The sequence below is a fragment of the Protomyctophum bolini genome (genome assembly GCF_963924005.1).
Source record: "Protomyctophum bolini genome assembly, chromosome: 9".
Lineage (NCBI taxonomy): Eukaryota > Metazoa > Chordata > Actinopteri > Myctophiformes > Myctophidae > Protomyctophum > Protomyctophum bolini.
Window position 1 is genome coordinate 35,725,993 of NC_137870.1, and position 22,517 is coordinate 35,748,509.

Sequence of the window (22,517 nt, forward strand, 5' to 3'; positions counted from 1 at the left end):
TACAATTAAAAGGATTATAGGCCTAGGCCTACTATGCTCAATAAATTAAAACAGATGGGTAACATTGCACCACGTATGGCACATAGCCGCATAAAAATACAAATCGAAATATTGTGATTTTGCTGTAAATAATAATAGAAAAAACATTAAACATGAGGGAACAGTATAAAATCTAGTCTATTTTGGTTTGGATGATTGGAAAATGTATTTCAGTTGATGGGTACAGACGTAGGAGCAGTCTCTTGCTCACCAATGTGTAATATTAGTCATTCGCCGTGGGGTGTCGCTACTTGTCAAAAAGATACCACAACACCCTCCGATAGCTTACGGAAGCCTTTCCTGTGGGATGGATGGAAACAAACGGGCTTTTGTTAATGATTGTTGGCTTTTGTGTGCTATTCCATTCAGTTCACATCAGTCCACTGTTAACACGTCAGTAGCATCGTCCCGGACCGGTCCACCCTGACCTGGTGGCTTTAAGATCCATGTCGCTGACTGACTGACTGCTGTGGTTGGATAAAGATGACAATAACATGATGCTCGGTGATCGTGTGAGAGCAGAGACCCCACAAACATCATGCTTGTATTACAGGACACGAAGGGGCTGATGACGAGAGAGGGGGAGAAGACATTGCTACTGGTCAAATGTTCATCGTCAAGGTGGTATTTTTTATTATTATTGTTTATGTTGTATTTGTATTTGTGCGATGGGGAAACAGATTGCGATTATGTCACCTAAACCGTTCCCAGTCCCACACTATCACTATGGTAACCAAATACGTGTGATGATCGGTTCCAGGGCACTCTACAGCTTAATTTATGTATAGTATATAGGCCTATAATACTCAGTCCGGCCAGTCTTTCGTACGGTGTCGGTGTTGTCGCTTGACGACAAGAATAGATCTACAAGCTAGTACAATGCGACGAGTTGTTGTTTTATAGCTCTGTTTTTGTCGGCAAGCGACACCTATACGGGGTATATAACATGTGCAAGTCAACATTGACAGGTCAATGACAACCACCTTCAGACCTCCTTGACAGTTTAATACTTAAGACTATTCATTTTCCTATAAATGTTACAATCAGTGACCTAACAAATGCTTTTGGGATCTTTTTATTTTCTAATCAAGAAGGTGCTCTAGTGGTAGGTAGGCCAATTACAGACATAGATTTAAATTGTATATTGCTTTATTTTGAAGCTGTTGTTCGTTTTGTTTGCCGGCATTGGAGTAACACAGACCTACATACTGTAAGCTATATATTATTATGTTCAGATCAGATCTGGATTGGGCCTTGTTTACTGCCTGTTGCACACAAGACACACTGTGCAATGACTACTCTCTCATGGGAACTGGGTGTCTGCAGCCCAATACACAATAACCTCTGCTCTGACTTTGGTTTCGAAAGTTCCTGAGATTAGTTTGTTTGTAGGCAATATGATTCATGAATGATCCTGCTGCCAGTGTTGGGTGTGGTGTGCAGCTTGTCCGTCTCTATGGTCCCATCTCCTAGGAACAAACGTCACACAAGACAGAGACATCCCCCTCACCCCACCAGATTCTTCAGGCCAGCTAACTGTAGTGCTATTATAGTTCAAGCAAAGGCTAATTGTTGTTCGGTTACAAAGGATCTCAACTGAGCGCCTATAGAATCTAGATGGTAATTTATTTGATCTTGTGTGTGCTGTAAGTAAATCAAAATGCTATGCTCTATCACAGAACAAAATATATTTAGATTCTGGTTCTTTCAGTTGTTGTTTTGTTTTTTTAAATGTCAACTAAATTTTGCTCCATGATGAACAACTTGTTGGTCTGAGAGAGACAGGATTTTTTTTCCAGTTCTTGATTTGTTCTGTTGTGTGACTTGTGTCTTTATAGCTAAGGGATGGCACTGCTGGTTGTCTGTTCTCTGCTCTGCCTGTGTGGCTGGAGCCTTATCTACTGTGCCCTCTGTGCCCTCAACGGGTCCCGGGGGTATGAATGGAACTGCCGTCTTGTCACTCTGCTCCACGGTGTCCTGGTGGTCTGCGTTACAGGATACATCGGCTATGTGGACGGACCTTGGCCTTTCGCATTTCCAGGTAGGATGCATTTATCTTCTGTCGACCTAACTCAGCATTTGCATGAAGTCATTTATGTAAATATTTGGCTTGGCATGCAAAAGCACATGATAAACGGCTATGAAAAAGATGGTCAAACTATACTACTGCACACTGGGTTGCTTTTTAAGGCCAGTCCACACCAATGAGGCGCGTCACGAATCCTTGCAACATGCAAGTTGCAACTACTTGCAACCATTATCCCAAACGGCAGTTGCAAGGAGTTGCATTGATGTGGACTGGACTGGCCTTTAGACTTTAGACTTGTGTCTGTTCTCCATGCCCATGGAAGTAGGTGAAGACGTTATGCTATAGAAACCTCTACTCTGCTTCCTACCTAGAGCTAAACAGATCCAGGATTTAGTTAACTCAGTGTAATGTACAATGTAATAATTACATTAGTTGTTGGTTCAGATGTGTCAGATGAATCAGAATAAGCACTGCTCGGCTGAAGGAAGAAAAACAAAGTTTTTAAAATCATTAATAAAATCATTGCCTCATAGCTGTAGCAACAACCCATGTTGTGTAAACAAACTATGTTGTAGAAGTTGCGAAAGTCTTTGCCACGTGTCTCCTCAGTATTTATGCTTTTACTAGACCTAAAGCCCTGTTCTCTTTCAATGCACATTTCTTTTAACAGTAACACTATGAACTAAATCATGTTTATTTCATTCCAGGTACGAAGAACTCAAACCTGCAAATCAGTGCCTTGGTGCTCAGCCTTGGCTACTTTATCTTTGACATGGGCTGGTGTGTGTACTTCCGCACAGAGGGCCCCGTGATGCTGGCACACCATACCATGAGCATCCTTGGAATCATGTTGACCCTGTCGTTGGGCGAGTCCGGTATAGAGGGCTGTGCTGTCCTTTTTGGCAGTGAAATCACGAACCCCCTCCTGCAGACTCGCTGGTTCCTCAGGCAGACGGGACGTTATGAGACGCGTCTCGGGGACGCCGTCGACGTTGCATTCGTGCTGCTCTTCGTGTTCATGCGGGTCTTTGTGGGAGGTGCGATGCTGTACTGTGAGTTGATCTCCCCCAGGCCCATGTTCTTTATCAAGTGTGGCGGAGTTGCCTTGTACGTCCTCTCTTGGCTTTTCGTGGTGGATATCGGTCGATTCGCGGTTCGCAAGAGCAAACGGTGGAGAAACCAGCGTGAGGAGAAGGCAGCAGCAGTGGTCAATGGCCAATTGAAGATGGACTGAAAAGACAAGAAAATGTGTCTTGCTTTTCTGAAGATATCCACATTATAACTGCTAACCTCATCTCTAGACTTAAATGTATAAAGGGAATACATTTGTAAGCGAAGGAGAGGTCAAAGTTATTGTCTTAAGACCTTTTGATATTTGTCTGTAACATCAACACCTTCTCACTCCCAACTTGTCACTGATGGATGCTTTGTCAGGACCTCTTTGCATAATTTTTCAACATGCAGGATAGTTGGGTAGACTTCTTTAGAACTCCCACAATGTCTATTTCAGACATGGGAGATGTGCTGCATGTCATGTGACTGATGACGGAATGCAGACTTGAATGAGAACAAGGTAATTTTGTCATTGTGTCGCTCTGCACAAGCACTCGACTATGCTCAACTCCAAGTTACTTGTAGTACGGTGGGTATAGGTTATGATAATTCTGTCGTCATCAACATTGGACTTGAAATGGCGTCCTTTGCGTCAGCACCGGACACCAACATCAACATGTGACAAGTGGGGAAATGAAATTGGAGACTTGAAAAAGGTGTAATACAGTACTAACCTTTTCCTAAATGGACATTTATTTAAAAACAACTGGGACAATAGCTGCTCTCCTTGAACACCAAAGAACATACTGCCAACACATTAACAGATAGTGTCTCTTCCACAGACTTTCTTGCAAATGATGACCCAATCATATGCTTTGGTCTTTACCCAAGTGCATATCTTTAGACCTTGTGAGAGACACCAGCATGTAATATGTTAACCATTTCAACACTGTTGCCAGATGTACAATAATTTGTATGAAACCTTTACCCTCTGTATGATGTACATGTGCCAAAAATGCCCAAATGTGCAAAAAATTCAACATGCATGAATTTACTAAATTCCCTGGCTTCTGATTTGGGACCCGGTTTGGCTGTTCAGTTTTCACAATAAATAAGTAAATGTGACCGTAGAGCTGTACTTGGACTTGGAGGCATTCAAAACACTGGTTGTGTGTGTCTTTCAAGTCCAGTTCCAGGCTTTTTTTTAATAAGGTCCAGGAAGTTGCCTGCCTACACAGCGTATGTGGTGTATTTGTGTGTTAAACAAGGTTGATTCTCGTTACAACCTTATTGGTACAGTAATTTACACCTGTGATTTATGTTTTATTCTTTAAAATACTTCTACAAGATCTACAAGTAGTGATTTGGCCTAGAGGGGAAGAAGGAGGGAGCCAATCCAAGGATAGACCCCTGGGGGCCCCTGTCAATGAAGCATATGGGGTGTAAGTGGTTAAAGGTATGCTCACGGATATAAGGTCATAAGAAGTACACATAGTGGATGCCAGAGGGACCTTCATGTTCCGTCATTTGTTAGCAGCACTGAGGCTCCTAGGGGTCAAGCCGCCTAGAAGGGGCTAATCTCACAAATCACTGGACTGATTGATCAGTGCCAAAAAAAAGAAAACAAAAAGTGCATGCTGCCAGAAGGCCACGGAATCATTGATCATTTGTTTCTCACAATTTTCACATTTTGTGAATTCAGAATCTCGGATCCACAGTCCCCGCTGTTCATATTTCGAAAAGACTGACATCATCAATATGATGTCATCAGCATGACGTCAGAGATTCACTGGGAAGTCATTGCTCTAAAGTAAGCTACCTTTCGCCTGCTTATTAGTAAGATCACCACCCTTGTGTTGTCTTTCTATGTTTATCAGTAGGGATGGAGCTTGATAACCGATACCCGATAAAATCCGATAACAAGTTTATTGAGTACCCGTTATCAATAAGCTTTGGGCTTATCAAGCCTGTTATCGAGCTTGGCGGGGCGGCTGTGGCTCAGGAGGTAGAGCAGGTCATCCAATGATCCCTGGGTCGGCGGTTTGAATCCCGGCTCCTCCTGTCCACATGTCGAAGTGTCCTTGGGCAAGACACTGAACACTACATTGCCTCGGTCGGTCGTTGTAAGCTTGCCACCGTTGGTGTGTGAATGTGGGAAGTGAGGACGCTGGCGTCGACTGTTCGCCGCTTCACCTCCCAATGTATGAATGAATGGACCATTGTAAACCGCTTTGAGCGCTATAAAATGCAATTCATTATAGCGGCCCATATGTCATGTTCAAACAATCATGGCACAAACATGTCGGTCTAAAAGTGTATTGATACCTGCCAAACAGCGCTGCCAGGGTAAACAAAATGACACTTTTAATTTTAACAGTTTCTTTAATACGTTGTATTATTTTATTGGTAAAAAGTTCAATTGCCTGTTAGAACAGTGGGCTCGATAAGAACCTGGCTCGATAAGCCTGATGATAAGGTGATCGTTATCAATAAAAACTAACGAGCTCCATCCCTTTACATCAGTCTCCTTTACAAAGTTAAATTCAAATTAAGAATTATATATATATATTAGCAGGCATCATAGATCTATGGAAACTTTGAGCTATTTATAATGATTAATTAAGAGCAGTATCATAATTTGTATCTTGTTTTTCTTTTTTTTAAAGAAATATTTTCCATTTGTATTGTAAACCTCTCCTTTCCTTATTGTGGAAATGTTGCGTGCATTTCAAAGTTTTGTGTAACACATTGATTGTTTGCTTTGGATTTTAATCGTCTTGTGTTTGGAGATATGTGATTGCATAACACTGTAATGTTCTTGCCAGATCATTAATCAGTCGGTGCAGTGTCACACAAGTGCCTGGACCAACATTAAGGAAACATGATCTACAGTGACAGTGGCTCTGTAAAGGTGCAGTGTTTTCCTTCTTTTTTAATTTTTACTGTGAAATTGTTCTATGACAGCATTCTGAGTGTGTATTAAACAATTGTATTTAATAATTTAATCACAAGGTCTATTTATTTTGTGGTGATGTGCGCGGTGCAGCATTTAATCTGCATTCTGCATCAATGCTGTGATTCTGGAGAAGCTGACTACAGTAGCTTGTGCCTTGGGAGTTTTTAATGGCATTGTCGCGGTGGCCAGACGCAAATCGGACGGTGCAAAGAAAACCGAAACGAGTGTGATATTAGTATGGCCAAGCCAGGCTGTGCTTTAATGCAGTTGGGTTTTTTTGAGTGGTGCAACCACTTCAAGGAACAGCAATGTCCGTGTTCACCTATGTGTGTCTGTGACGTTAATGAGCACCAGTACATGACTATGAGTACCAGTAGAGGCGCTGTTGTGCCAGAAACAGAGAAAGTGATAGTGCTGCACTGTTGCCTGCTAATGATAGAGAGAGAGATTCCGAATATACAGCATGTTCGCAGATGACTCAGCACTGCTGGTCTCGGACAGGAACAAACTGCAGGTTGAAAAGGCCCTCAGCTCTTAACTCGGTAGAATCTGCACCTGGCTCGCTGATAAACTATCTTTACACCTGGGAAAAACTGAATCCGTTCTATTTGGATCAAATAGTAATCTCAGCAAGGCAGATGGCTTCTTGGTTAGAGTGCAGGGTGACAATATTATCACACGAAAAGATGAAATGACCTACCTTAATCCGGCAGCCGGGCCTGTGGGGTGGGAAATTTGGTATATAGTCTTTTTTATTGGCCTAAAATATTGTCTATATACATACCTTCATCAATCCACTTGCTGACCGGCTCTCGTTATTGGGCAATTTCTTTTATAGGGGTTTATATGTGACCATACCTCTGTATTACAAAAAAATATGTATTGGGCCCAGAAATGTAGTTTTCTATACCTTTTAGTATTAAAATGTAATCCATAGGCCTAGTGTATGAAATACAAAATATTTAAAAAAAAAACATTGTTAATTTTGTGTTGAGAATTTAGCATAATTAGGTATAATGAATGGCCTATAAACATTTAACCGGACCGAGTGCAGTATGCAATTTCTGTGGGGTATTTTGTTCTTGTAAAGGTGGTTTTAGGTCATTGAATATATGCTAATAGAAAATAAACGTGTAAACTAAACTATATGTGCAACTTGTAGTCCAGCTTGCATGACGGTTACAACATCAGTTTTTTTTATTATTGCTGTGATCATGTTCCCAATCATTATACCTGGCAAGGAATTGTGTAGCCTTTGGCTTATTTTTGTCAGAAGTTACTTTGGAACTGGGTGCAAATGGCTTTATTGATATGGGTGTAATAATGTTCACTATCAATCTAAATGTCTCCAATCTCTCTGTATATCTTCTTTGATATTGCATCAATTGCTATGTCTGTGATATCATCACCATTGGGAAACATATGTAGCTGCATATGATTTGAAAAAAGTATCTGTGCCAACCCTTTTGGTTCTGTGCTATTCAGTGTTAATGTTTGCCGAATTGCAGCTTGAATGTTTCTTGAACACATGAATGAGTTTGCGCAGCTGATGAGACCGCACCGAAGGGATGCACCACCATACGGTATTCCTGAGGGTCAACACCTATATCACCCCCTGGCCACCACAGGAATCTCAGAAAATCAACATGCTCATTTGCCACTTTTACCTGATGGAACATTGCCTGAATGTCTCCCATTATGGCTATAGGCTCCTGCCGGAACCTGGTGAGCACTCCTATGAGGGGTTGAATTAAGTCAGGGCCTTGGAGTAGCTCTGAGTTGAGCGAGGTGCCTTTGTATGATGCTCCATAGTCAAAAACCACTCTGAGCTTTCCTTTTTTGGGGTGGTACACCCCATGGTGAGGTATGTACCAAATGCTCCCATCCTTTTTCTCCAGCTGCCCCTGTGGCACTGCCTCAGCATAGCCTTGTTCAATGACATCACTTAGGAAGCGAGTGTACTCCTCATGAAATGATGCATTTTTCTAGAACTTCCTTTTTAAGCTCAAAAGTCTTTGTTCTGCAACCTGCCGATTGTTTGGCAGTGTAACATCATGGCTCCTGAATGGTAATTTGAAACTGTAATGTCCATCCACCATTGAATCTTCAACTATTTGAACTATTGACATTTCCTTTTTGTCTTCATAGGATTTTTCCACAAAGTCAGTTTTGTATTGTGTGATCAACAGATCATGAAGGTCAACTACTGAAATCTTGTTGACAGAGACTGTATTGTTGGCCTTTGAACCTCCTCCTCTTAGTGGACCATTGACCACCCATCCTAGCAGTGTCCTTACTGCATACGGGCCTTCTCCTTGGCTGTTAATGACCTGTTGTGGTTCCATTACCTTAGGTGCATTTGTGCCGATCAGCAAGCCAATGTCTGCATCTATGGTGGGGAGTTTGATGTTTTTGAGGTATGGCCACTTGGATATATCTAACTGGTTGGGAATGTTGTGTTTTCTAACAGGCATGGCTTTCTGTGTGTAGGTTTCTGGGAGGGCTGTAAAGGTGTTGCCATGAAGCTCACTCACCTCCAAACCTGTTACTATGTGACTACTGACAGTCTTTTCTTGACCCATGGTACGGAGAAGGATGTTGGTTCTTTTTCCTCTAATGTTCAGCTGATGCATGAGACTGTTTGTGCAAAATGAGGCTGAACTGCCAGGGTCAAGGAATGCATAGGTTTGTATTATTTGATTTCCTTTGTTAGATTTCACTTTAACAGGCACAATAGATAGCACTAGACGTGGGCACCCTGCTGGGAAAACCTGAGTTTTACTGTGCCATAAAGGAGGGGCTTGAGAAACAGTGGCAAGAGGAGTGGAATAATGAAGAGAGAGGGAGGCTGTAGCAGAACAGGCATCTGTCAAAAGGAGGAGTGTGTGTATGGGAGGTGACAGAAGAGACTCGGTCAAACTGACTCGGCTAAGACTTGGGCACTGCGGGCTAGCCAGTTGCCTGAGAATAGTGGGAAAACCCCCGGACGGCCTTTGTGAGTGTGGAAGAGCAGAGACTGTTGTCCACGCCCTATTTGAGTGTGAGAGATACAGGGCAGAAAGAGCCCAGCTATGAGGAACTAGCCAATATCGGGATACCCACTGTGGAGTACAAGACCCTGTTCAGCCGGGGAAAGGAGCAACATGCTGTGGAGAGAAGCGTCCTAGCCTTCCTCCACAATACAGACCTCTATAAGAGGATATAGAGCGCAGAGCGGAGTATCATCATGAACTCACATTTAACAGTTTTTTGTATTGAGTTGTACTTGGAATGTACTGTAATTCTGCAAACTGAGACTTTTATATTGAGTGCTAGCCACGCCCATTAAGAAAATATGTTCTGGCGAAACAAAACAAAAATTCAGTGTCAGTCAGGCTAATTGAGTGCTACAGTTTATGGGCTGTGCACTGGCACTGAGATTGAAGTTACCCAACCTGTCCACATGGTGGCACTATATTATTATATTAGCATTGTATTGCAGTATAGACCTCTCCTAGTGGAGAACAGGCAGGCAGTTATCTGACACTGCTAAAATAATACATTATGAAGAATTTGTTTCCTACTTTGAATAACTGGGGGGGGGGGGGGTGTATATATATATATATATATATATATATATATATATATATATATATATATATATATATATATATATAAATATATACATACATACATACATACAAGCAACTAACTCCACCACCTCTCCCCTCCTCATGGCAGTAATTGACAATATAAAGTCACAAACCCAACTTTGATGAGGCAGTATTGCTTTGGTTTTCTTCATTTCCTGAAAAATAAAAAAATCCTGATAATTTACATTTTGGAGTTAGATGGTTTCTTCCTGACAGGCAGAGATATACTTTTATGAATATACAGTACATTCATAATACACAGGGTCACCAGATTGGGATAATAATTTCAGTCCTCCTGGTGGTGGTCTGTGCTTTACAGTGGTCCTGGTTCGAATAGAGCCTAGAATTAGGGAGGATTAGGACTTTTGGTAGATCTACATTGTCATCTCAGATATACATTTTAACTGCATATCTAAGGATAATTGGCATGCTTTCATATAGTCTTGGTATGCACAATAGTTGCGAGTGAAGATCAAGCCATGCATGTGGAACAGTTTTTTCAGCAATTATGATTGTAAGCAATGATTAAAGCTCTGGGATTAATTATTCCCAAACCCATGATGTCATACTAATGCATACTGTATATGCCCCCCCCCCCTCCCCTAGCTATAGCTAGGCCTACTTGTACATTGTGAACACATTTTGTTTTTACGGACCCCCTTTTTACCTGCACTGAATCTCTTCGCCTGAACCAATCTACAAGTTCGCAACACAGGCACGGACTGGCACAGAAGATCGGCCCTGGCATTTGTGGTCTTCACCGGCCCAAAGACCGCTCAAAGACTAAAAAAAGAATTAAAAAAAGTATTTTTTATTAGTTTTTATTTTTGTTTTGGCTCAGCCTCAGCCCCGGCCCCATGATTATTGACTGCCCATGCAGCCCTTCTGGCATTTGCCAGAATTGCCAGATGCTGAGATGCCTCGTTATCGGATATCATTGCCATAGAAAGGGACAAAGGAACAATGTGATTTTTGTAATGCTACATGTCTGTAGTTTATGAAATGATGTGACAGCAATGTCAAAATGGCAGCTGATGATTGACTTGTTTTCGGCCCTGATGAAAGAATTGGTATAAAGTGAATGGCATGACTAATGGGCCGATTTGGATGATTCTGCTATCAAAGTTGCTGAGTTGATTTATGAGGTGACTGAAACCATTCAAGTGCAGTGTCATGTGTTAAAGGTCAATGTCAAGGTCATTTTGGATCCGAAACGTCCTATAACTATAATACTATATATATTAAACCGTCTTGGACTTCTTTTGATCACGTTTTCACCTGTTGTCCTCTGATCCAGAACCAATAGATTAACTCACAGGTTGCGGAGGAGCCCCCGCCCTCTAGCGTAACCACTGAAAACACCAAATTAAGGTTTTGTTGGTAGAGGTCTGTAGAGGTCTGTACATCTTAACCCATTGCTGACTACATCTGGTGCATGCAGGGGCTGTGTGCATCCACTGAATTGCTAACTGTCCACCATCAACAGTTGTTCATCCACTCTGTATGCGATCTGGTGGTGCAGAATGGGTGTCAGATGAACAAAATTATACCACATACAGTATGTGGTGATATCTCACCGGCCCAATCCGTCCTGTCGCAACACAGCACATTGTGAGCTTGTAGTTCTTGTAGATCTTTACCAAATGTTCCCACTTGGATGCTGAGGTTCAAGTCAAGTGGTTAATTTCAAGTGACATGCACTTCTTCTTCAAGGTCTCACTTCTTGGCCGTTGCCTGGCACAGCTGACTTGAGGATCAAAGGTTTGACGAATGTATTTGGTATTTATTGACTGACTGACTGAAGAAAGTATATTGTGCCAGCAGTGCCACATTAAACAAACAAACATTTCGATTTCTTTATTTGAATCCACAAATTACAATTAATTTTACAAGGAAACAAATATAACGGGGTTGACAGTTCATGTTCACTTAAGGATACACATGGCACCTCCTTCTCCACACAGACAAACTGCCTATAACAGCCGAAACAGAACAGTATCATGGTCAGTTTATGCACATGGCCCAGGCTTCTGAATATCAGTATGGCAACAAATCTACAGCGATACACACACACACACACACACACACACACACACACACACACACACACACACACACACACACACACACACACACACACACACACACACACACACACACACACACACACAGGGCACACCCATGGAGAAAGACAGGTACACACAGGTATGCTCACACAAACAAATGCATGTGCACTTCTTCTACACGCGCATGTGCACATGCGCATGCAATCTTAGATGGCAAATTCCATGATTATTTATTTCTATTTCCCAAAATACATTTGTATCACACATGCATATGTGCATCAACCAAATTGATTGTTTGGAATGGATAGTAAGCAGATTCATATAAATTTGTGATTTTTGTACTTTGTCCGATGATTAAACAGACTCTTGTGTGTGGTTAGCCTAACATTTAAAAGGATGAAATCTGCACTCACTCAATAAGTATTTGAGTGCTAGTAAGTAGGCCTACCGGTATTTAATTCAAACATTTGTAAATGTTGTTTGTCCCATATGGTGTAACTGCTTCACTGCTGTGAAACCTATGCTCATGCTTTAGAGAAAATAATGTAATCATTGTTTTCCATTCAGGTCTCACCTGACCCAAGGAACCACATTTTCAAAAACACTATTATCCTGCCGGCCAACCTATTGTCATGAGTAACCGTGTACCTAAACTGAAAATGTTTAGGCTACCCTGCTTTTAAGCCAGCCATTAACCTACCAGCATCGAGGCCTATAAGCAGTTTGGTGTAAACATAATTATACTGTATGCCCTCCAAAGAGACATCATCTATTGCTTTATTTTCTTTTAATAAAAAAAAGTATGAATACAATACACATGTAATGTAAGTTAAAGTACACAGATAAAGTACAAAATGTATCAGGATATTGCAATAAAGAAATAAACGTATCTCTTGTTTTCTGATGTTGATGATGCACAAGACTGGAAAGGAGATGCACTGACTGTTGCTTTTGCAGCTTTGTTGACTTGTTCAATACTGAAAATCATTGAGTTTCAAACTTTTATTTTCCACATTGTTGTTGTTGTCAGAGACATATCTATGGTTGTTGTTGTTGTTGTTGTCAATGTTGTTGTTGTTCTTTATTCCTATGTTCATTGTTGTTATTATCTGTTTTAATGTGTTGTTTCTCAGAAACGTGTTTCTAATCCATATGATCTTAAAACATAAAATATAATAACTAATAATAATAATAATAATAATGCAGGGTTTTCCAATAGTGTTCCCATCATCATCATTCCCGGCGGAAGTGGTCAGTGCGTGCAGCGCTCTGCTCCGCTCTGCTCTCTGCCTGCTGTTGCTTTGCTTTGGACTAGTGGGAACACGGCTAGCTGCTACAGGGCGTTGCTAGCGGCACACAAACTAAAAGTGTTTCTGGGAAACCTTTTTTCCACAACTTCACCTCCAACATTATTAATATCACCACGAAGACGAACGCCTGGCGTACTCGGGGGGGAAGAAGGACCGCGTCGGCTGAAGTTTCGAAGCGCTCGGGTGGTATTTGAGTCGCTGTTTTTGTGACTTTGTTGTGTGTCCCGTTAGCTAGCCTCAGCCAGCCACGTAGCTAACGCGGCTAGCCCTCTTCTTGCATCCACACACAAGCCCAAGTGAATAGTGTTTTAACATGGAGTCAATCTGATGATTCTGCTGCTACTTTCTGATCTACAAGCGCAGGAGACTACCACAGCACCAGGACTAACCCGGGGTCCATACACACATGCAGAAAGACATTTTTAACGCGTCGTGCTTGGTGTACATTTGTGTATTTTTTGGTGGTTGTTGTGGGAGCTTCGAATCGTCGTTGTGAAGTTTGATTGGGGTTTTTTATGCACTCCTCGGACCGACCGCCGGAGCAAGCAACGCGAAGCAAAGTTTTTTTAGTAGCTGGAAGAGAAGAGAAGCTCTCATCTGTTTTGTTGGAACACGAGAGCCACGGATTCTGTGTTTTCTTCTACCATCGACCCACCCAGACACGCCACAAACTAACATCATTGTGACGCTATTAAAAACATCAACTCTTTCGGGTTTGTTTTTGCAACAAAAAAAACCCTCCGCGGCCGCTCTTGGTTTTTTCACTAACTCGTTTGTCGAGATTCTTCGTCTTCATGGTCACCAGACAGACCAGACAGGGAATAATAAATACCAAATGAGACTGAAGGAATTCCCAACATCTTCAAAGATCTTAATTTAAACCCCCACAAAGGCCATTCAAGCAAGACCGGGGGTGGATCCACCACCAAGGCCAATGTGTTGCTTTTGTTTACATAAAGGAATACTATAGCTCACGTTACATATGTGAGATAACATCAAAGAGGAATCGTTACAAGAAGGATAATATTTGCACCAGAGCGGAGGAACGTGTCGATATTTCATTATTCATTCATAAACCAAAACCCTGTCTAGCCGGGTGTGGGATATCTTGTTTTTGCAGTGCTTGGACGTACGTAGCAGCAGCAGCCTAAAAACCCTCCTTATATTTGATTGTTTACACACACAACTCGCCTGGCGTAGCTGAAGACAAAAAACCAAGAGGACACTCCATCACGCTGTGGAAAATGTTAATGGGATATAATCTGCTGCAAATCTAAAACCGGAAGCCCAATGAGTGACACACAGTCCAGTTTCACTGACAGGTACAGTATAATATTACATTACACACACACACACACACACACATACACACAGTGCCATTGAAGAATGTAGCATCAGCATGCATGCACACTGCCCATGATGTGAATTTGAAGTCCTTCATCAGACAGTTTTTAGGGAGCCCCTCTGACTAATGTCATTATAAGCCAAATTAAAATAGTTACGTCAATTTAGTGCCATGACATGACTAAAAGACAGATCGCACAGTGCTTGATGGAATTATCTTTGTGAGTGTCACAGTTTTATGCGGTGATGCTGCTGCGCCTGGTAATAACTCTGCGACTACAATCTAATTACTAAGAAGGGTCATCGGGGCGTTGATGGAAACTGTGCTGATCTCAGCATGGATAAATGGAGTCCTTTGCAGACAGTGAAGTACTACTTGTACAAGGGGACGGGAAAACCTGCCACTGTTTGCTTGTGTTGTAGGACAGTGGTTCTCAAACTTTTTTATTTCAAGGTCCCTTTATAACTGTGTGTACAAATGGGACCAAATGGTTTCTATTTGTACACTCTGCTGTACAGACCGGGTGAAGTTGATTTGGAGCACTCTCAAGTAATGCAGAGGGCCCCTGGACCTCACTTTGAGAACCACTGTGCTAGGCCTAGGACATGGTTAAGCTATAATGGTCCTTGTACACCTTCCAAAAGCTTCCTATTAAGCTTTTCAAGCCAACGTGCGGCTGCACCTATTAAACGTATCTGTGGATTTCACCAAAGCCAATAACTCAGCTAATCACCTTACTGGTCACATTGGATTTGAGCTATTGATACTAATGGATTTAACTGGTGTCCAGTTAATTGTAGAGCACAGAGTTACAATGTGAATTACATTCCTTTTCCACTATTGTATTACAGTTCAAGTTGTCAGTATCTCTGTCCACCGAAGGTAGCAGGACAAATTCACCATTTTAGATTTATTTAGTGAAAAGGCGGTTATTGTGACTGTTTCTCTTGCGGTCTGGCATGGTAACGGTCACTGAGAAGTTGAGAACCGAAGCTGTGATGTTGTGTCAAGCCATCCCTCTTGAATCCCACTTAGGCCAATACAGTGGAATGTAGCCTAGATGCTAGAAGAAATGTTTCGATCCATTTCTAATAGACAATTGAATTGTTATTTGAACTTATGTCCAGGACATACATTAGACGGCATAAATGAAAGCTTCCTTGGCGTAGTCTACTCTAGGCAACAACACTTTTACAGGACCACCATTGTAGTATATCATAGCATTATTTATTTACCACAACACACTGCATGTGTGGAGCTGAAATCCATGCATTTACTGGTTATGTTCCCCATATCACTGTTGTTGGAGCTTTTGTATCAAGTCACTAGAAGCATTGACGTGAGCTTGTAATATATTGATGGTTCTTTTCTGGTTTTATCTGGTTGCATATGAATATGAGGTATTGAAACCCACAGTGAAAGCCTAAACAGTTGCTATGCTATCAAACATGTAGCCCTTAGTGCAGTTTAGGACATTTATGTATACCGGTAATCAAATTTCTTGTTTGCGGCTTGTGTGTAATGCCTGACCATGCATGTCTTTCTTCTTAGTACATTGAACTTGTCAGGTCAAGAAACGTCAAGACAAATACAGACAAGACAACTGAGACAAGACAAAGACAGAATAAGTTTCCTTTCACCATTAACTACAGTTTTGGAAAGCAAGTTGAATGCAGTTTCTGAATGCAGTTTTTGCAGTGAACTGGATTGATTTCATTTGTTTCATCAGCTATAGTCCCCCACTGTTGCTTGTTAGTCCAGTAGAATGATTGAACATAGTCATGTAGGAGCCATTGTGGTACTGAAGAACAAATGGTATAACATCATCCTTGGAAGATGTGCTCAATTTTGGTGAAAGCTGGCCAATGGTCTGAATTGTTATCAAGGTTATAGGTCGGCTTGAAAGATTCTCATCCAAGATGATAGATGTGCAACCTTATTGATTAGTCATGATCCGTGCCCTCTTCCATTTCTCTCTCGCCTCACCCCTCTGTGGTGTGTGTGTGTGGTGTGCATTTTGTTTTTGTTCGACTTGGCTAGGGACGTGTGATGCACCACTAACATCCAGCCGGTGGGTCAGTTTAGTGTGCTGCTAGCTCTTTGTCATAGAGTTCTGCTGATCTCCACGTTTTTCCCACCCCCCCTGAGGCCCTCCCGGGAAGTGCTACTAGTGACATCACTAATGGTAAACAATAGCTTTCAGTGGCTTTCACTCTGTATGTATGAACCCCCCCCATCCCCACCCCCCCTCAGGTCTGCCACGCCAGTCTAGTCCAGGTATTCTCTCATAGACTGGCGGGAGGATGTCTGGCTATTAATGAATGCTGGAGTCCCCTAGGGCCAACATTCTGTGAAAATAGAAGATCTACAAAATCATAATGTGCCACAACCCGTTGCGTTGTGAGTTTTTAAATCAGCTGTTCTAGGCACAATCAGGACGTAGTGGAGGGGAAAAAAGAAGGGGATAAAGTATAAAGCTCTGAAATGATATTATTGAATCGTGTAGCATTCTTTTGCCAGTGATTGTCTGTGTATTTGATGTACCAACAAGTAATCTAGGTCTCTCTGTAGATGCTTTGGGCTTCTTTCTGTCATCCAGTGCTTCTACCGCAGCCAGTCAGTCAGTGCTGCTGACGGTGACGATAGAGTTATGTCAGCTGCAGTGCTACTGATGATGAAGAGCGAGTGATGTGATGTCGGCTGCAGTGCACTGCCTGAACGTTGACAACATTCAGAATCACCACAGAGAGAGCTCTGATCAGAGCAGGTGCATGGTTGGTTTTCATGCAATGGAACATAACCGATTTACCACTATTATTGGATGTGCTTGTTATAATTGACTACGGTATTTCCCCTATGTTTGACCAGTCCCACATAATTAGAAGTCAGAGTTGACTGACGTGTGAAAGCAATAAACCAAAGTAAAGAGGTCAGTAAGTATAACGACAGAGATACGTAATTATGACGCGCCACACCAACTACAATAAAGATGGCAGTGCGTCCAGTGCCCAATCTGCACCGTCAGCTTCACATAGCATATCTACAAGCTCAAGCTGTGTGCTTGTACTTTATCAAAAACAAATTTAAATAATATATATATATACCGGTATATATTTTTTTTAACAGAAACGTCTTCTGTGGGTACCTAAGCTGGCCTGGGAAAAAGAAAATCATTTTCAGATGGGAGGCCGTGGCCAAATATACATGAATTTGGGTGTTCTTGGAATGACAATGTTTGGGAATTGATTACCTAGTACCTACATTTCTCAAATGGAAGAGTAGGGGGAGACCACCAACAACCTCTTCAGATCATGATTTACTAGTTATATTGTAAGAGAACATAATACTCTGGCATGCAATTAGGTTCAAATAAACAACATTGCATTAAATGAAACAAGACCCGTAGCTTAAAAAAAAAAAGAAGGATCGTTTGATTACCAATCTAATATGTAAATATTGGGCAACAAACAGACTTACATGTAGCCTGTTGGGAATTGAAATAGGGCAGTGACATTCAGGCATTGTGATATTGTTGTGGGTTTGTTTGATGTCTAGAGTTTCTTAACAGTATTTTAACTCTTGCTCATTGTAATAGAGGGCTTTGACTTTCCTCACGTCACGACCAGTGACACAATGTGCCCAAATAAATCATGTTCCCTTCCTTCACTCACAATTCTGAGCAGTGTTGCCGTCAGAAAAACCCCTTGGAGTGATTTCCAACCATACTCGAAAACATAATTATAGTAGCCTAAACACCCAAGCTTGTCATTAAAACAGGCCCGCTTTACAGCATGGCTAGGTCATGACAACAAATCCTAAAGTATGCTACATATATCACCCACCCCTAAAGGTTCGCCCTAGTCTGTTTCCCACGGGCTACCCGTGATCTGTCATCGAGATTATAGTTGTTTAGGCTGCTGCTGTTTAGGTCACAGGACCCTTTCTCTCTGATTTAACCCTTCTCCTTCTCAGAGTGTGTGTTTTCCTCTCCCCCGCCACAGAAAACATAAATTCTGTTGCATCACTTCAGCTCACCTTCAAACCCCCCCCCCCCCCCCCCCATGCGCGCTCTCCGCCACCCTCCTACTGTGTCTGTATTAAGCAGTCTGATTCCTCAGGGCTTTAATTGTGTAGGCGGCGGCCGCCCACGGGACTGAACTAGAAGTCATCAGAATGTCACTGCAGTGTAAATGAAGACTTTTAGGAAGAGTCTACTCGCACCTGGATGTCACTTTGGCAGGCACACAACAACAGTTACACTGTTTACTGTTCTCTCTTTCTAGCTCTCAGGTATATCTCTCTCCCTCTTTGTCTCTCACTCTTGGTCTCTCTTGATCATGAGTGATCATTGTAATTTGTAGTATCGGGTCTTGGCTGTTAATCAAAACACTAACAGCCTTTTTGTATTTGACACTCTCATATGTTGTTTGAGGGAATGTGTGCAATAACTGTACTGTATGTAGCCTTGTTAGGCCTGGCTAGAACAAGAGAAATGTTCTGAGAAAGAGAAAACGAGGAGGGGGAGGGGTAGGGGGGTGGGGGTGATAAACGGGACAGTGCCTCAAGGGCTGGTTGTGTTGTAGTACTGTGTCGGTGGAGAATTGGGTACGATCCAGCGGGGTGCTGCTGGCGTGCCGGGCCACACTGAGGGGTCTATCAACCTCGTCTTTGTGATGCTGATGCTGGTGGACACCCTCTTCAATCCGTCCCCATCCGCCAAGAGAGCTGCAGGGCGTAACCATTACTCTCACTTCACAAAAGGCGACGTCCTACAATGGAAGAGAGAAAGGGCACCGGGGTGAAGAGCGCTGCTGTCTTGCCACAAAGTGTCATGTCCTCGCATGTCTACGCTAGGGGTCTTTTTAGCAGTGAACTAGGCTAGGTCCTTCAAGTTGAATGTGCATGTGACGCCACGAGACCCCCGCAACACTGCACCACGGTGGCCTTAATTGATTTGTTGGTGACAGCTTATCTCAGCTGCCTCTGTGTTTATTGTGCTACAGACCGACGAGAAGGAGCACTTTTTTCCCCACTTTCTGCTTTACATAGTTGATCGTTTTATGTGCCGTTGTTTTTGGTGTAAACGGTAAACGCACACGTCGTTTGTTTGTTGTGTCCGTTTGCTTCTGACCAAGCCAGCTGGAAATGCAGGAGGCAGGAGGTTGAGATGCAGCATCTCTGCAGTGGCTGAATTAGATTTGTGTGTCAAACACACACACACACACACACACACACACACACACACACACACACACACACACTCACTCACCCTGCATCTCAGAATTTACAGTAATTGAATGCAGTTGTGTGTAGGGACCAGAAACCTGCTGGTGCACAGAGATTAATTAATCTTCTAATGAATCTTCCCTGCAGATTCAATGGTGTCTGGGGCACACAAGCAGACACGCCACTATTCTCTCTAGACAGGAATCAGTGTCGGAATACAGATTCTGCCGACGGCCTCTTGTCTCCCGCATGCAACAAGGACTGGCTTCTGTACCGAAATGCCTTTAAAGAAATCGTAACGATCTAGTCGATGCAATATTTGCAAGTGAGGGATTGGAGCTTTCAACAGAAATGTTGCCAGATGTTAGACTGTGGAATGTCCACTTCAGTGAGAAGAAAGGAAAGAGACACGACAAAGAGTAGTGATGATGCAATAATCTCAAACCAAAAGAAATGAGCCATAGAGCATTGGTTCTCAAAGTTTATTTCCTTTTTTTCCCCTTTGTTTGTTTCAAGAACCCCCATAACTCGGAGAGTGTACACATGGAACCGCATGGACAAATAAGAGTCCATTTATTCTGGTTCCATTGGTACACTTTCAGAGTTAAGAGTGGTCAGGGTCCATTTGGAACCCCCTCAAGGAACCCTGAGAGAGTCCCTGGACTGCACTTTGAGAACTACTGCTGTATAGACCAGGGGTGGGAACATTTGATGATGGAGAGGGCCACTATATTTCCACACCCACTCCAGAGGGCCACATTGCATATGCTGTTGGGCAAAACCTCTTCAACGTTCAAGCTTGTACTCTTGTCTCCATATTTTAAGCTATTTTCGTAAATGAATGCACTACTTCATCATTCTATGTCACACAAAAGTGCGATGCTTTTAGAGCTTAGATAGATCTGCTATTCTTGCTATATTTTTGCTCTTTTTTTAAATTGGAATCCTGAAAAGTAAATTTATTTGTTAATTTCAAATGCACTACTAGACCGGTGCCCGGCTGTAGAGTACCGAGTCGGTAACCATGGAAGTTGGAGATCCATGCCCCACCCAGCTATGCAATACCCGACCGTTTTATGGTTTTACCTGTGTCAGAGTACCTGTTCCAATCCATCCATCTGTCTGTGTCCCTTTTATGCCCATATATGGAGATTTCTGGATCTGTCTCTCTGTGTCCCTTTATCCTATATATGGAGTTCTGCGTCAGGCATGCCCAAATATGGAGTGTTGTAACTTGCGATGTCGGAACAGGCCAGCTCCATATATGGAGTTGTATGTATGTATGGGCAGGGGCCCTGTCCAGAGCCCGGGCAGAGGCCTTGTGTGGCGGTTCTGGACAACCGTGCATGGGTCTACTCTGACCATCTTGACACCGGGCACTGCACTCCCTGTGGGGACGTGTCGAATTTGAAGTCGGTGGGGCGAAGGGTTCTCGAGTTACGTGGATTACAGCCGTATACACGTACGTACAGAGACTTGATGCATTCATAGATAGATTTACTTTATGAGCTTAAATACAAATACATGGACACAAAAAGGCAATACACTTAACCTTTAATGGTCATTAAGGCATATTTGGATTTCTAAAAGCTGAAATCAATAATATATCAGTATTTGGATTAATTACGTGAAGGTGTTTATGCTACTGTGCGAGGAGTGTCAATATGGAACAATGAACATTCTCAATATGGAACATTATGAAACATAGTCTTGCGAAGGTTGCAAAATGAATAACCAGTAATCTGCATTGCCTGTCAATAACCCTGGCGTCCCTGACTGACTCCCATTCAAAATCATACAAAAAATTACATAGCCGATTGATCTACAAGCCCACAATGTGTCGCTTCATGACATGCTGTGAGTGTGAGCTTGATATTGATCGCCATGATCGTCTATTTCCAGTTGTGGCTAAGAAAGTGGCTAAGAAACCAAATACTTAGCGGGGATTCCTGCTGTGACACTGATACGCATGACTAATGTTCCCACACTCAACATATTAGTGGTGTGGTCTGTGTGCTGTCTTCTGATTGGCAAGCCGGTGCAGATGTTAAGTCATATGCTTTAACCCACTGGTTCAGGACCCATTTGTGGGTCGTGGACACATTGTTATGGGTCCCCTTCATTTTTTATTATTTCAAAACATTAAAAAAAATTAAAACATTTCCAAAAAAGGCAAAACCTTTCATGAATTAAACCAAAATGCAATGATTTTTTTTTCCAGTAACTTCATGAAGAAAAAAATAGGAAATGCCATAGACTAAAAGAAAAGATGTAGTGAAAATAAAAATAGCAGATCTACAAGCTCACAACGTTGGGTCCCGGGAGAATGTCTCATTTCTGTTTTTGGGTCACACAGGCTAAAACGTTTGCGAACCTGCACTGCTTTTACCTGTGGTCACCCAACCAACTTCACAGCCACGACCACCAACCAGCCGCAGCACAGTGTTGTTGTTGCTGGGGATAAATGTATGTGTGAGGACTTCAATGATTGACTCTAGTCTCCTCCTGCCTTTAGAGTTGGACCTGTGGACGGCGTAGGCCGAGCCACCACCTCCTCCACCTTCCCCTCCCTCTGTTGCAAGACAGCAGACAGCGTAGCGTGAAGAAATGTCTATCCCCCGGCCCTCATGTCAGGAATCCTGATGAGGTTTATTGGGGCAGAAAGGGCACCGTTTTCCCCCTGAGGCTGTAGTGAGAGCTAGGGAGCTATCTCCATACACCACACCTCCCCTGGCTCTCTCTGCGTCTCTCTCTATCTCTCTCTCTCTCTCTCTTGCATACTTGAGCTCTCTTTTATGTGAGTTTAGCTTTTCTCTCTCCTCGGTGCAAGTGCGCACGCACGCAACTGAGGTCACGAGTTG

The 22,517-nt window shown here is 42.5% G+C and overlaps 2 protein-coding genes across 10 annotated transcripts in view; both read left to right on the forward strand.

Moving 5' to 3' along the window:
- Nucleotides 1-356: 356 nt before the first annotated feature.
- tlcd5a (TLC domain containing 5a) lies at nt 357-6,126 on the forward strand. The gene is made up of 3 exons (XM_080772736.1): nt 357-660; nt 1,878-2,080; nt 2,776-6,126. Exons 2-3 carry the CDS (start codon nt 1,885-1,887, stop codon nt 3,300-3,302), a joined length of 723 nt encoding a protein of 240 aa, XP_080628862.1. The 5' UTR covers nt 357-660; nt 1,878-1,884; the 3' UTR covers nt 3,303-6,126.
- A 6,970-nt stretch (nt 6,127-13,096) lies between these two features.
- The window catches only part of arhgef12a (Rho guanine nucleotide exchange factor (GEF) 12a), a 54,438-nt gene continuing 45,017 nt past the window's right edge, over nt 13,097-22,517 (forward strand). For all 9 annotated transcript variants that reach the window (XM_080772386.1, XM_080772383.1, XM_080772390.1 and 6 more), the window contains exon 1: nt 13,097-14,407. In XM_080772386.1, coding sequence (XP_080628512.1) covers nt 14,376-14,407 — 32 coding nt within the window. In that variant the 5' untranslated portion in view covers nt 13,097-14,375. The remainder of the gene's footprint in view (nt 14,408-22,517) is intronic.

What these genes read in the sequence shown, in the direction of transcription:
- tlcd5a (XM_080772736.1), top strand. Translation starts at nt 1,885, where the DNA reads ATGGCACTGCTGGTTGTCTGTTCTCTGCTCTGCCTGTGTGGCTGGAGC. An exon ending in TTGGCCTTTCGCATTTCCAG is followed by an intron (nt 2,081 to 2,775) that starts GTAGGATGCATT and finishes ATTTCATTCCAG; the next exon opens with GTACGAAGAACTCAAACCTG.